General features: G+C 39.9%; 2 protein-coding genes across 2 annotated transcripts; one reads left to right on the plus strand and one right to left on the minus strand.

Annotated features, from left to right (window-relative positions):
- The first annotated feature begins 3,109 nt into the window (after positions 1 to 3,109).
- LOC113058850 (homeobox protein otx5-like) lies at positions 3,110 to 7,807 on the plus strand. Its single transcript, XM_026227109.1, has 3 exons — positions 3,110 to 3,414; positions 4,416 to 4,567; positions 5,243 to 7,807. The coding sequence occupies exons 1-3, from the start codon at positions 3,318 to 3,320 to the stop codon at positions 5,867 to 5,869; spliced, it is 876 nt and encodes a 291-aa protein (XP_026082894.1). The 5' UTR covers positions 3,110 to 3,317; the 3' UTR covers positions 5,870 to 7,807.
- A 5,506-nt stretch (positions 7,808 to 13,313) lies between these two features.
- LOC113058851 (proteasome subunit alpha type-6) lies at positions 13,314 to 15,672 on the minus strand. The gene is made up of 7 exons (XM_026227111.1): positions 15,470 to 15,672; positions 15,060 to 15,154; positions 14,686 to 14,767; positions 14,445 to 14,600; positions 14,193 to 14,371; positions 13,624 to 13,718; positions 13,314 to 13,525 (listed from the first exon to the last, which is right to left on the minus strand). Exons 1-7 carry the CDS (start codon positions 15,543 to 15,545, stop codon positions 13,468 to 13,470), a joined length of 741 nt encoding a protein of 246 aa, XP_026082896.1. The 5' UTR covers positions 15,546 to 15,672; the 3' UTR covers positions 13,314 to 13,467.

Here is a 15,672-nt window from a genome sequence, read left to right on the forward strand (position 1 = left end):
GTGTTTAAGAGTGAGGTACCCCAGGGTTCTGCTCTGAGACTTGAAGAGTTTGAGATCAGAGTGCGCTCTAGTTTCAGAATGGAGCAGCTTCACTGATGTGGTGAGCGCTGAGCTCCAGTCTGATCTACAGGTGCTTTCCCACTCTGTGCTGGAGACCTGATGAGATTCTAAGGAAACACCAGGACTGAGTTCACAGCACTGCAAAACCTCCATACGAGACGCGAGAGGAGCTTTCACACACGTCACTGCAGTTTCACCGCCTAACTCACACTATACTGCACAGTCATCTTACAGAAGCTCCAAACCTGTATCAGAATAACAAAAACACCATCTAGAACCACATGAACAACAGCAATGGATACAAATCTGACTTCAATTCAGTACAACCCCCTGGAATTATGAGTTGTGTGTGTGTGTCTCTCTCTCTCTGTGTGTGTGTGTGTGTGTGTGTGTGTGTGTGTGTGTGTGTGTGTGTGTGTGTGTGTGTGTCACTGTGTGTGTGTGTGTGTGGTGTTTTTAGGCCATGCAGATTAAATACTGTAAGCTTCTTATCTGGTGGTTGTGTCCTTGATTTGAGTCAGCGCTGGGTCCTAGTGCCACACCATCAGTAGAAAAGGAAAATTCCAAAACAACAAGCCATAGTCATTCAGAGAGATGGACAGAACAATCTCTGACACAAGGGATTTTTTAATTGCACTGATAAAATAAAATAATTACATATTTATTTATCAATTATTATTATTTAAATAAAAGTAAAATAATAGATTTTGTCAGGAAATCCATTTGTTTTTGTCCTTTTAATTTACTAAACGTTTAAATAAGTATATGTAAATAACAGTAAATACATATTTAAATATGTACATAAATGTAAATTTTCTCTAGGAAAATTGGTAAATATAGATTAAAGGATAAAAAGTACGTTTTCTGAAAGTGTTGATTTCTCACTGTGAACACTCAATTAATGAAATATTATAATTCAAGACAGTCTATATTCAATATCAAATATAGTTCATTCTGTAGGAAGCCGATCGTCGTGAACAGGTGCCTGTGAGCGCGGCCGGCGTGCGTGCGTGCGTGCGCGTGCGTGTATCGGGATATGTTTCCCCCCAAATAAAAAGTTTCGACTCACCAGCTTCCCAGCAGATACGATGAGAATCCTGAATCTCAATTCTGCCTGTGATGGTGATGATGAAGATGAAGAGGGTGAGGAAGATGATGAAGATGGTGAAGATGGTGATGATGAAGATGCGCTCGTGTATCCGGCTCCAGACGCGGCCTGCCGCTGCAGGTGAACATCTGAAACAGATATGAGAGATATGAAAGGTCTGAACAGAGTGTTATACTGTCTGTGTCTCTTTATATCTGCTGATAAACCCCTTATAGAGTTTCTGTGGATTTGAAACTAGAAGAAATCCGATTCAATTAACAAGCGCAGAATCCGCTTTACACGCGCTCATTTACATCCTTCCTCACAATCATAGACAAATCTACTGTCACACAGCACAGATATCACAGTCCAGCTGCAGACACATCAGAGAGTCTATAAAACAGATCTTAATTCGTTACAGACCGATCACGGAACACAAGCGAAGAGGAAAAAGCCTACAATTTAGAAAAAACGATGGATTTCAATTATTCTCAATATTTTAATGTTTCTTCCTTTTAACAGTATGTGGAAAGTAAAACCACTAGAAAACAATAAATTATTTCATTCATTTATTTAATTACAAAATAAGCGTATAGCCTATATATTTTTTCCAGTTTATTTAAATTAGGCTATTCCCAATATTTTCCCATTACAGTTTAGCCTACATATTAATATTGCTCATTAACAATTGCAATTCAAATGAATTCCAAATAATTTCATGATTTCCACACACATTCCTATTTTTAATTAATAAATGCAAAACAAATTCATTAAGGAAAGTATCTTGTCAGTACACGGTGTGATCGAACTCAAGGTCTAAATATCAAAATCACAAAAGACACAGATGATGAATTAAAACAAACAGTGGTTTTAATACAGAGAGCTTGGATATTTGTGGGATTTGAGGAACACTGGGTGCTTTTGTTTCTTTAATCCCGTTTGGACGCACGGACCCCCTCCACACACACACACACACACACACACACACACACACAGACTCCAATTATTCCAGCATTCTGCAGCGATGTCAAATCATGAAAAGTGTTTTTCTGCGGCTGTGATGTGTAATCTGTGTGTGTGTGATCGAGACAGCATCTCAGATCAATCCGCTGGGTTTCTAGAGATGTACGCGCTCATTTCCGGTTTATTTTGACTTTTATTTCTCTTTATAGCTGAATGAATCTCTGTGCCAAATCTGAGTCCAAATCTTAAACTCGTTCTACATTTATGGAAAGGTTTTTAGACACCGGCGGAAATAAATAAATCTTCAAAAAACGAATATGATCGATAAATAACGAACAACTCTTTTTTATTTGCCATCAATGGTTCCATAAATAACCATTTACATCCATGGAAAAATACTTTATAGTAGGGGGATGTTTCTTATGTTTGTATTCTTAAAAATAAAGTTTCTTCATCGATGCTTCTTCAGATTATTAAAATTTTACCCACTCTTAAAAATAAGGGTTCTTTATTGGCATCTATGAAGAACTTTTCTCATGCATGGGATCTTTTCGTTTCAGATGGAAAATTATTCTTTAGATTATTTATTATTATGAAAGGTTCTGGGAGGCAAAAATATTATTTTATGGCATCGATGTAAAAACACACTTTTAATAATTTTTGTAAGAGCACTAAAGACTGATCATTTAATGGTTCCGAAATGGTTCCCTTTAAAGATTCTCAAACTCTAGGAGCTCTGCGTGATTTATTGCGTCATTTATTCGAACACGAACTGCGCAATAAATTAAATACTTCACGCAAACACAGAATATTCGTGATATGATATATATATATATATATATATATATTGCTGTTTTCCGCTTTTAAAAGAGACTCTGGATAAAAGCGACTACATTTAAATGCATGTATAACTTCTTGAATCTGAGAGCGAGGGAGGGGTGGAGGGGTGGAGGGATGGAGGGAGGGGTTTGTTCAGGTCTTGTCCGTCTCTAATTAGCCGCAGCTTCCTCCTCACTTCATCTCTCTGTCACACGGAGACGGACGCGCACCGAGCACCGAGCACCGAGCACCGAGCACCCCGCCACTGATGCCCGCTGGAGCTCCGAGAGACTGAGTCTGCAGACAGTCAGCGCCAAACTAAAGATCCGTTACAGATAGACAGAAGGAGAGAGGAGAGAGAGAGAGGAGAGAGAGAGAGTTTATAGTCATGATGTCCTACATGAAACAGCCTCATTACTCGGTGAACGGCTTGACTCTGTCCGGTACCGGGATGGACCTCCTGCACTCCGCTGTCGGTTACCCCAGTGAGTACTGACTGAAGCCCCGCTTCATTTCTGATCCATGAATCTACTGCTTCATCATCATAACCTAGGAATGAGAATTCCGATGTCAGATGTGATATTTAAGGCTTTAAACTGAAACTGCGCGCAAAGGTGAAGATCAGCTTATCTTTATTATCTATTAATATTATTTTATGTTTCAGTTTAACCAACGACTTTAGAAAAATATAAACTAATATCACAGTAAAGCATTCTTAAAACGCACTTTTAATATATGTAAAAAAATAAAGAAAAACTTTAAAAAACTTAAAAAGACTTAAAAGCATGATTTATAAACATTAGGTTATTAATTTATGAATGCCAAGAAAAATATTTGTGTGTGTTGCTCAGCTAGAAGATCAGATTAGCCGTGTGCGAGCATTAGACTATTGAATTAATTCTTTCGTTAAAAAAAATCGAATTTTAAGTTAGGCAACAAATGAGATGAACTCTAAACTCTAAACTCATCGACTGTTTCAGCCTTTTCTGAAATGCGAGTTCCGATAATTCTAATATAAATAATATTCATATAATATATAATTTCTAATCAGATGGTGATTTATTTCGTAAAAGTATATTCGTTTGAGGGGTTTTATTAGCCAGAAGAGAGGTAGCCTAATGATCATTGTAAGCACGAATTAATTTCATAATGAATGCTGCTGATTTCTGCTCATTAACGCGCGTTTAAAGAATAAATGCCTTTATTATAATCCTCAGGCATATAAGACGAATTCAAGAATGTTAAATGTTAAATGCTTTATGGAAGTAGAACAATATGACATCTCATGCACAGACCTTCCATAAATCCATGCTTTCAAGTGTGCACTAAAACAACTAAACGATTACACTTTTGAACTTATTTTGGAAATAGATAGATAGATAGATAGATAGATAGATAGATAGATAGATAGATAGATAGATAGATAGATAGATAGATAGATAGATGCACACTTAAGACTAACTGTGTTCGTGTGGTTCTTCATCAGATACTCCGCGGAAGCAGCGGCGCGAGAGAACCACGTTCACGCGCGCGCAGCTCGACATCCTCGAGGCACTGTTCGCCAAGACACGGTACCCGGATATCTTCATGAGAGAGGAAGTGGCTCTCAAGATCAACCTGCCCGAGTCCAGAGTCCAGGTGAGTCCCGCAGAGACAGCGATGACCACTGTTTACACATCCTCCAGAGTATTACCCGGATCTACAGAGGAAAATATTCTTCTCAAGATTCAAATATTAAATATATATTTAAATCTAAACATGGCGCTTCTCTAACTAACGTCTATTAGTGGAAAAGTTTCAGATTATTAAAATATTATCCTCCCACTAAAATAAGAAAGTGTTCATTGGATATTGGAGGGGGGGGGGGGTATTTCTATTACATTATATACATTAAATTAGTTTTTGTTCATATTTTGCTTAGATTAGTTTTTTTTATTCTGTTTTAATTTTAGTTTTTTGTTAATAAGTCTGTTTTAAATAAATCTATATAGTTATTATCAATTTTTCTAATTAAAGGTTTTTGTCAGTAGCCTACATTAAACTACTAAATGATTGTATTTTATTTCAGGTAACATTTATTTTATATATTTCTCTTTTTTAATAGTTTTAGTTTTAGTTAATATGTTAGACTACAACCTTGAAGAAATTATAAAACTCTCTCAATGTTTGCAGCACTACAGGCACTTGTTCTGTATTATGTTTTTTTCTTCTATAATGAATGGTTATTTTTCTATTAATGCACACTTTTATTTCTCTTCTGAAAAGCACTTTGTAAACACTTTTTACTCATTTAAACGTCACTTCTCTTTGCAGGTGTGGTTTAAGAACCGTCGTGCGAAGTGCCGTCAACAGCAGCAGCAACAGACCAGCGGTCAGACCAAACCCAGACCACCGAAGAAGAAGTCTTCTCCGGCCCGAGAGCCCAGCGTCAGTGAGCCCAGCGCCAGCACCAACACCTACAGCCCTCCACCTCCTCCTCCACCCGGCACAGCCATCACCCCGAGCTCCAGCTCCACCAGCGCCACCGTGTCCATCTGGAGCCCGGCCTCCATCTCTCCGCTCCAGGACCCTCTGTCGGTCTCCAGCACGCCCTGCCTGCAGCGCTCCAGCGCATACCCCATGACCTACACCCAGGCCCCGGCCTACGGGCAGAGCTACGCCTCCTCGTCCTACTTCACCGGGCTGGACTGCAGCTCGTATCTGTCCCCCATGCACCCGCAGCTGTCGGCCACAGGGGGCGCTCTCAGCCCCATGAGCGGGGCCCTCAGCCAATCGCCCGCCTCGTTCTCGTCGCAGGGCTACACCGCCGCCTCCCTGGGCTTCGGCGCCGTCGACTGCTTAGATTACAAAGACCAGACGGCGTCCTGGAAGCTGAACTTCAACGCTGCGGACTGTCTGGACTACAAAGACCAGAACTCCTGGAAGTTCCAGGTCCTGTAGAGCGTCCAGAGAGAGTTCTGCTGCACTTCTAAACGGTTCCAAAATGGGTCTCTTTGGCAGCAATGCCATAAACGGACGACTTTTGGTTCCCCAAAGAATCTTTGAGTGAACAGTTCTGAATAAAAGTGTAAAAGAATCTGCTGAAAACAATAAAATAAATAAAAATAGAACTCCACAGTGTTGGGGGAACGCATTACAAGCAACGCAAGTTATGTAATCAAATTACTTTATTCAAGTCACTAATGAAGAAAGGTATTACTTTTGAATTTACAATGAAATACCAGAGTTACTTTGTCAGATGAGTAAAGCCAGATACTTTGTTTTCTCATGTTTTGAATGACAGATCTGTTGAGAGAAATCTGAGACGGAAGATCTTCCTTCAGGCTGGAGATAATTTCACTTTTGGTGTAAAAAATATTACTTTTTTTGTTTAAAAAATGAGTAAGCAAGCCCAATACAGGTGATAAAAGGCAATGCAAAAGTGATGTAATTCATTGCCTCAATGAAAATTAACAAAGTAGTTCAATTATTTACTTTTTCATGGAGTAATGCAGAACTTTTAAAAGTATCTTTGGTTCTAATGGATATAATTGACATTTGTCCCAAAACACACTACTGAAAACCACTTGATACACTCTTATAAAGGTCCATATTTTATTATTATTATTATTATTATTATTATTATTATTGCAGTGATACCATAGAATGACCATTTTGGGTTTCCCAAAGAGCCTTTCATTGAAACACTTTTCTACATTTAATAATCTTTTTCCACTATAACAAACCTTTTGTTCAATGGAAGGTTTCCATGTCTGTTAAAGGATCTTCATGGATGCAAATTCTTCCGAGTGTAATGGTTTTAATAATAATAATAAGTTTATTAATGGCTAACAGTTGATGGTTTGGATGTTTATAATAGTATTTGTAGATCAAACCAGCAGCGCTTCTGACATGGTTTTATTGCCATTGATGGTTCCCAAAACCTTTAAAATCAATCAAACCATTAAAGACCATTTGAAACCAGTTCTTTGGGTTTTATAAAAGGAAGAAAACCCCAACTGAAAGGTTCTTTGGAGAAACCCCGAATGGTTCCTCCGTGGCATCGCTGTAAATACTCCGTCATGTTGTTTTTTGTTCTTTCTCAGCAGCGTTTTCCTTTGGTCCGATGGAAAGGTTCCATGGAGAACCTTTATTCTTATCAATGTGGATAATGAACGATCTTTATTCTGACTCAACGCTCGAGTGAAGCGTTTGGACACATGGACAGAAGTACAGCTGACTGTCGAGTCTGTCTTGATTATTTCTGATAACGCTGAATGAGGTGTAGCTGCTAGATGATAGAAGTGCTGAAGAAGCTCAGATGTTTAGAGGACGATCATCTTCATCATCTGAACTGCTGAAGCACAGTCTTGTTGTTTTAGGAGCTTTATCATTAGATGAGATTTCAGAATCCCAAATGTTTGTGAATAACTGCTCTTGAACTGCTCGGAGCCTCCAGGAGCAAAGCATGCTGGGACACGTGAACTCTAGCTGAAGATGTTTCGTTTATGTTCTATATGTTTTCTTAATTGATATTTTGATTAGATCAAACATCTACTGTCTCTTCTAAACCTGTCAAATGTTCAGTATTTACACGACTGTGATTCTGAAACGTCAAACTTTACTTGAATGAAATCACGTGTTGAGTTGCATGGAATTGAACGACTCTGTCACGCTTGACGTTTAGATGCTGCCAACGATCGGCGTTTGTTTTCTTCTCAATCTCAGGGTTTCTGACGCTCAGACGCAGAGCTTTTATCGGCTCGTTTGTAAATCAGCGCTCTTTTCTGATGTACGATTCTGTCTTTCTTTGTAATGTCCTGCTTTTCATTGTGTTTGCTTTTAGTCTTGTAGATCTGAGACTTTAATGAATTATAAATAAACATCTCTTTACATAAATACAGGACAGCTCAGTTTTTTGAGTTTATTATAATTCTATTTTGTTATATAGCATAATATATTTTTTGAAACCTTAAGACTTGGCAATATTTTCATGACATCAAAATTAATGCAGAGAGGGAATTAATAAATTATTTCCTTAGATTTTGGAATGAAATATGAGCTGGACATGTTTTTTTTTCACTCAATGAAAACACACACGCACATGCACACACACACACACACACACACACACACACACACACACAGTGTTTGAAATCATACTGTGTTTGTCCATCCTGTTTTGTGTTGTGTAAGAGAGAGAGGCAAACAAACAAGGAGAGATGGAGGGAAGGGTCACATGAGTGTGTGTGTGTGTGTGAGTGTGTGAGTGTGTGTGTGTGCGTGTGTATCTCAGTGTGTGCATGGGGGGGGGGATTAGGAATCGATTAAAGGGAAATTGGAGGAACTCTGCTCTGATGTGTCTGTGTGGATTAGAGGGAAAGAAATGAATCATATTTTAAGTCCTGAGAGTCTCTGAGCCCTTCTGCACTGCACACGCCATATGCTCCATCCACCCAGATTACACACACACTCACACACACACACTCACACACACACACACATATAGTAACAAACACAAATACACACACACATAATTGCGCGCAAACAGACACACACACACATATAGAAACAAACACAAATACACACACACATAAGTGCGGGCACACACACACACACACACAAACATAAAACACACACAAACACACACACACTAATAAACACAAGTGCACACACACACACACACTAATACACACACACTAATAAACACAAGTGCACACACACACACACACTAATACACACACACTAATAAACACAAGCGCACACACACACACACACACAGACACAAACACACACACACACACACTAATACACACACACTAATAAACACAAGCGCACACACACACTAATACACACACACTAATAAACACAAGCGCACACACACACTATACACTAATAAATGTTCTTTGACACACACTTCTGCTGACACACATCACAGATACAAACTCACACTTGGTCTTTTACCTTTAGCTGGTTTTGTGGAAACTATCCTGAATTTGACCTTCATCCTCCTCGTCATCATCACGTCTCCTCTGTGAAACACACACTATCTGAAGTGATTATTAAACACACTCACACTTTCAGTCTCGTTGAGTTATGGACAGAAAACTGAACGGAGGTCAATGGGAACCAAAACTGTTTCACTCCCAACATTCTTCAAAATCTCTTCTTTTGCTTTTCACAGAAGAAATAAAAAAGTCATAGAGGTTTGAACGACATGAGGACAATAAATGATGATATTTGGGTGAACTGTCCCTTTAAGAGCCATCAAATATCTCCATCAGGGTCATGATAACTTTACATTGGGATTTTATAGAAAGACGAGTGTAATTACACACTTCATCTCTATCTATCTATCTATCTATCTATCTATCTATCTGTCTGTAGTTAGTTATTTTACTGGTCTAATTTAGCAAATGTTTGAATCCTCTTAGGCTCTGGTGCTGTTCAGAGTGAATTAGTCTGGATTACTGTGACTCTGGGTTTGTCTTTTCTTCTCAGCGTCTTGTTCAGAATCAGGTTCAGACTCAGAGCAGGTTTGTGTTGGTCAGAGTTTCAGATGTAACCTGATCTCCATCCATCTTCTCCATGAAGATCTGTAGTTTCTTCCTTTTGAGTAACATCTAGAAAATATTTATTAGAGCAGCGAGAGATTGTGTTCAACACTGGACACTAAGGTTACCTTGAGTAAATACCAAGGTTAATTTTTCTGCAGCGTCACGTTTCTTTTGAATCTTCTGGAGGATCTTCTCATCATCATTCATTAAGATTCATGTTTCTGTCACTCACTGTGATTATAACTGTATGTAATGTAATGTTTGGAACACATTGGTATAATCTCGGCTGTTTTGCGTCGGTGAAGCTTGAAGATCTCTTCTCATGTCTGTTAGGAGCACGTGAACCCAAACTGGTGAAGGCGTCTCTCTCGTTCTCCTGTGTTTGGAGCACTCAGATCCTAATCTCTATTTCTGTCTAATCCAGGCCTGACCTCAATCCAGTGATGTAATGGTCATGTGACATGGACAGCAGCGACACTTTCCACCAATCAGAGCGCTCGCAGCACGATCACATGAGACGTGAGTGACTGAAAACATGATCCAGAAAGAAAAACATATTCTTTGGCAGTGTTTGTGTGACTCGGTGATGATCAGAACTAATTCTATAAAACTGAAACGAGCTGCTATCAGAGAAAACTCGCTCAGAAATAGCTCATGAATTTCACAAATAGCTACAAAGAAAAAATGAACACATTACATTTAATGTGAAATTCTGAAGTAGAAAAACCGAAATAGTATTTTGGTGTAAACACGCTCCAGTAAGTGTTTCATGAGCATCAGTGCTGTTTCTGTTAACTAAAACTAAACCTGAAGAGTATTAGCTGAAAAACTGACAAAGAACTGTCACTAAACAGTGGACGAACTAAACTGATTGCACAACCTTTCAAGTAAAACGAAAACGCAAAAATAAAAAGTTATTAAATGTATTAACAAATACTATAATAGCAAAAAAAACTGAATTACTAAATTAACAACGGCAGGATTTTTGTTATTATTGTATGTCCAACACTGAAATAAAAATTAACTAGAAACAGAGAGAAACACACACAAACACTTACATACACACTTACAAACACACACACACACACACTTACAAACACACACACACACACACACGTTTGTTTTTGTGTAAAGTGTGTTCATCCCATAGGTGTAATGGTGTTTATTCTGTAGAAACTGTATATTCTCTCTCTCTTCACCAACCCTACACATAACCCTAACCCTCACAGGAAACTTTGTGCATTTTTACTTTCTCAAAAAACCTCATTCTGTATGATTTATAAGTGTTTTGAGAAATGGGGACATGGGTTATGTCCTCATAAGTCACCCTCTCCTTGTAATACCTGTGTCATACCCATGTCATTATACAGAGTTGTGTCCTGATATGATACAAAAACATGCCGACACTTACAAACACACACACACTTAAAAACACACTTAGAAACACACACACACTTACACACACAAACACACTTACAAACACACACACACACACAAAAACACACACAAACACACTTACAAACACACACACAAACACACACACAGGGGCGGAGGTGGCAAATGCCACCCTAAAAGAAAGCCTTGCCACCCCTGCTGGCAGCAACAAATTAAAGGTTATGGCCTAATAAAAGGTTATAAAATTTACGAGCATGAATCTTTAGTGATTAGTGATCCCGCTACAAACTCGCGAATTGATTCAAATGATTCGCGATCCCCAAACTGACTCAAATGATTCGCGATCCCGCTACGAACTCCCGAACTGATTCAAATGATTCGCGATCCCCAAACTGACTCAAATGATTCGCGATCCCGCTATGAACTCCCGAACTGATTCAAATGATTCGCGATCCCCATAACTGACTCAAATGATTCGCGATCCCGCTACGAACTCCCGAACTGATTCAAATGATTCGCGATCCCCAAACTGACTCAAATGATTCGCGATCCCGCTACGAACTCCCGAACTGATTCAAATGATTCGCTATCCCCAAACTGACTCAAATGATTCGCGAACCCGCTCCGAACTCCGAAACTGAATCAAATGATTCGCGATCCCCATAACTGACTCAAATGATTCGCGATCCCGCTACGAACTCCCGAACTGATTCAAATGATTCGCGATCCCCATAACTGACTCAAATGATTCGCGATCCCCAAACTGACTCAAATGATTCGCGATCCCGCTACGAACTCCCGAACTGATTCAAATGATTCGCGATCCGCAAACTGACTCAAATGATTCGCGATCCCGCTACGAACTCCCGAACTGATTCAATTGATTCGCGATCCCCATAACTGACTCAAATGATTCGCGATCCCCAAACTGACTCAAATGATTCGCGATCCCGCTACGAACTCCCGAACTGATTCAAATGATTCGCGATCCGCAAACTGACTCAAATGATTCGCGAACCCGCTCCGAACTCCCGAACTGATTCAAATAATTTGCCATCCCCAAGCTCTAATAATTTACAAAGTATTAATATACTGTAATATTTTTGTTGTTTGTTGTTGCTATAAAAACAGACTTAAGCCATCAATAGCCTTTAAAATGTAACACTTACAGGACAATCAAATCCTTGTTTAGGATACTGACCAAACATTTCATTCAAATATTCACTTCATCTTTGATTTTTGGACACCTTTTTGCTATAGATGACACAGGCTTTATAATTTCTTCAACAAAAAACGTGCATATCACAACCCTTACAAAAATAAACCATGGTTTTATCATAGTAAAACTGCTTAGTTTCCTTTTGCATGATTTCTGAATGCTTGAGACTATAAAATAAATTAGAGTCATAATAAAGTTATAGCCACAGGTAAATGTCGAGAGCTACAATTGTGATTTGTAAATAATACAATTTATTCATTTAGTTTTTTATTTGATTAAAGTTCCATTTTCACCCCATAGTAGATGTTTTTTTCCATCATCATATTTGATTAAATGATAGCCTGTGTCCACTAAAATCTTGTGTATCTTATAATAAATTGTCATATTGATAACACTGAATCTTTTATAATGCTCTTAATGACATGTTGATGCATACTGTATGCATTAGTGAGTGTGTGGTGCTTATGGGGTATGGTCACTTATTCCTTATATGTTTGTAATGTTTGTTATAACTGTTTCAAATGCAAGACATTGATTGCATGAGATTAAGTTTGTAAATGATAGCTTTGTCCTTTTGTAGTGTGCACATATATTTATCATCAAACTGTGATAACTGTGACTAAATTCAGTATATATACGTCTGCCATATGTTGCCACCCCTCAAAAATTCCTGCCCCCTTCTCACCACCCCATCAATATTTTTCTAGATCCGCTCCTGCACACACACTATCTGAAATAAAATATAATTTTATTATTTTTTTAGTGTGAGTTAATGATGATAATAACTGTGTTGTTATAAATCAAACTGAGCTCATTCACTCCCGACAGTGTTCCTCAGACGAGATAGCATTCACATCCGTGGCTGAACTAACCCTTCACCAGTGTTTCTGCTGTGACGATGAAGATGTGTGTGTGCGCGTCTCATCATCATCACGACTGTCTCTCTGATAATCTGTCCTGTGTCTGTCAGCACTTTACTGGAGCACACAGACGGATTGGACTTAAATCCTCCAGAACAACACAGATGGACAAACCACACAGACCTTGGAGAAGGTGAACACACACACACACACACACACACACACACACACACACAAACACACACACAGAGAAGCACAGAAGCCTGTGTATGAGTGTGAAGGTCAATCACTTTGAGTCTGTGGCGCCACCAGCTGGACACAGCAGACACATGCAGGATCAGATCAGGGAGTGTGAATATTACTCAACAAGGCTGTTCAGACTGACAAAATAGATTTATTAGATGATTCGTGGACTGTGTGCTGCTTTATAGACTGAGAGTGTGTCATTCATCAGTGACACACCAGATACAGTCAAACTAGATCACACACACACTTCAGTGGACTGTAGAAACACGAGAAACCTGACAGTTACTCTCTCTCAGCGATCGCCATCAGGTGATGCTCGATTTCTGCTTCTGACAGAGTCCTGGAACACACACACACACACACACACACAGATGATGTTAAACCGCCTCCCGTCTTCTCTCTGTGCTCATATTAGATCTTCATGGTCTCTCTCTGTACCTGAATTTGGGGTTTTCTTTGGTCACCACAGACACTTCCAGCTCAGTGCTTTTGAAGTCCATTGACAGCACAGTAGACAAACACGAGATCGCCATCTAGAGGACAGGAGACAAACAACGCACTGATGCCAGACCTCTACATCTGAACTATTCATATCATTATTTTAAAACCTAGTTATGATTCATCAATAATGTCCTCCAGTTGCCTAATATTTTACAATAATGAGCCGCTGATGATATATTATTCCATTACCATTTTATATATTTTTTGGCACATGAAATTATCACACTGTATAATTTCACACTATCACACTAAAATTGTGAAATATTATTCCAATCTAAATCATCTGTTTTCTGTGTGAATCTGTGTTAAAGTGTAATGTATTTCTGTGATGCTGCGCTGTATTTTCAGCATCATTCCTCCAGTCTTCAGTGTCACATGATCTTCAGAAATCAGAATAATATGATGATTTACTGCTCAAGAAATATTTCTGATTATCCTCAGTGTTGAACACAGTTGTGCTGCTCAATATTAGTGTGGAAACTGAATGTAGTTTTAATTTCACACACCTCCACGGTGCGGTCGTAGGGCAGATCCGGCTGCTTCTTCAGCTTCTTCTCCAGGTAGCTGCTGGCCTCGTGGTGTTTGACCCCGACGCTGGTGGCCCTGAAACCGCAGAAGTACCCGGCCGGGTCACATTTGTACAGCACGGGGCCCGTCTGAGGGTCCATGGCGATCAGCATCATACCTGAGGGCCACACAAACGCGTCAGAGCCGCAGCGAAGCATCAGAACACACCTGAGAGCAGACGAGTCACTCACTGCAGCCCAGCGGCCTCATCTCTGCGTTCTGTGTGTACACCTGAGAGATGTCCGCCATGCGCCGGCACAGCATGTCCGCCGTGATGTCATAACCGAACTTATACTTCCACTCGGCCGCCTCGATGCGAGCCCGATGAACCTGAGAGCGGCTGTCAGCTACACACACACACACACACACACACACATATATATGTGAACTTACACTAACATGTGAGAAGTGTCCGACAGAAGAAACACACACCGTAATGTCCGGTCATGACACATCCGATCCGCGGAGTGAGACGAAACATGTTTGTCATTGTCGACGCATCCAGGAGCGAGTCCTGAACATGAGAGGAGAGAAAGAGATGCTTAAACACACACTCACACACACACACTCATTAATTAATTCAAGAGCATCACAGCATCTCACTCAACTGGAGTAAACCGTTTGGAAACTGAAGAGTCCACCATAAAGATCTGTCTGGAGTCTAAATGTGTATTACTAAACTTGCACTTGCTTGATCTTTCTCTCCATTATATTGTGTTCTCTCTGTTCAATCTGTTTCTGTGTTTGTGCTCTGAGCTGCTCTCACAGACTGAAACCACACTAAAGAGCTCAGGTGTGTGTTTTACCGACACTTTCTTCTGTGTGAGCAGCACGGCGCAGTCCGTCCCTCTGATGCCCACCGTGGTCAGCCCGCTCTGACCGATGGCTTTGAAGGCATATTCTGTCCAACATCACATCAACACACCAGATCAGGTTCACATTCATCATTAAACACCAGATCAGACACTCAGGTGATGCCTTCAGTGAGTTATTATTGACCGGTCAGATCTTAACAAGTCCTGCGTATGAAGCTGGAGCTCCAGATGGAGTTCACTGCTCAAGAAGGACACACAGCTTGATTATGATAGAGAACACACATGCACACAGTAGTTATTATGCATTATTCTGTCACCAGTAGTCGCATTAGTGCAGTAAAGATGAAGTGCGCTAGGAGCTGTAAAGAGGAGTATGGATCGTGAGAAGGAGAAACTCTTACCGACTTGATACAGACGTCCCTCCGGTGAGAATATAGTGATGTGTCGATCAAACCCCGCGTTCGAGCCTCGAGACATCCTTAACGAACACGCGTGACGGAGTTTAGCAGCTCAGACGCGCGGAGAAGTTTGTCGAGGGTGATAAAGCGATTTAAGACTTTCACTTTCTCTTTCGTTCAGCGCGTCGCGTTTGACGGGGATCGGG

Source organism: Carassius auratus, chromosome 40 (assembly GCF_003368295.1).
Source record: "Carassius auratus strain Wakin chromosome 40, ASM336829v1, whole genome shotgun sequence".
Classification (NCBI taxonomy): domain Eukaryota; kingdom Metazoa; phylum Chordata; class Actinopteri; order Cypriniformes; family Cyprinidae; genus Carassius; species Carassius auratus.

Excerpts from the sequence above, each read along its gene's own strand:
- LOC113058850 (XM_026227109.1), top strand. The coding sequence starts at position 3,318 with ATGATGTCCTACATGAAACAGCCTCATTACTCGGTGAACGGCTTGACT. Across the intron at positions 3,415-4,415 it reads CTCCGCTGTCGGTTACCCCA|ATACTCCGCGGAAGCAGCGG; the intron begins GTGAGTACTGAC and ends GTTCTTCATCAG. Across the intron at positions 4,568-5,242 it reads TGCCCGAGTCCAGAGTCCAG|GTGTGGTTTAAGAACCGTCG; the intron begins GTGAGTCCCGCA and ends TTCTCTTTGCAG.
- LOC113058851 (XM_026227111.1), bottom strand. The coding sequence starts at position 15,545 with ATGTCTCGAGGCTCGAACGCGGGGTTTGATCGACACATCACTATATTC. Across the intron at positions 15,155-15,469 it reads GGGACGTCTGTATCAAGTCG|AATATGCCTTCAAAGCCATC; the intron begins GTAAGAGTTTCT and ends GATGTTGGACAG. Across the intron at positions 14,601-14,685 it reads TGTCATGACCGGACATTACG|CTGACAGCCGCTCTCAGGTT; the intron begins GTGTGTGTTTCT and ends GTGTGTGTGTAG.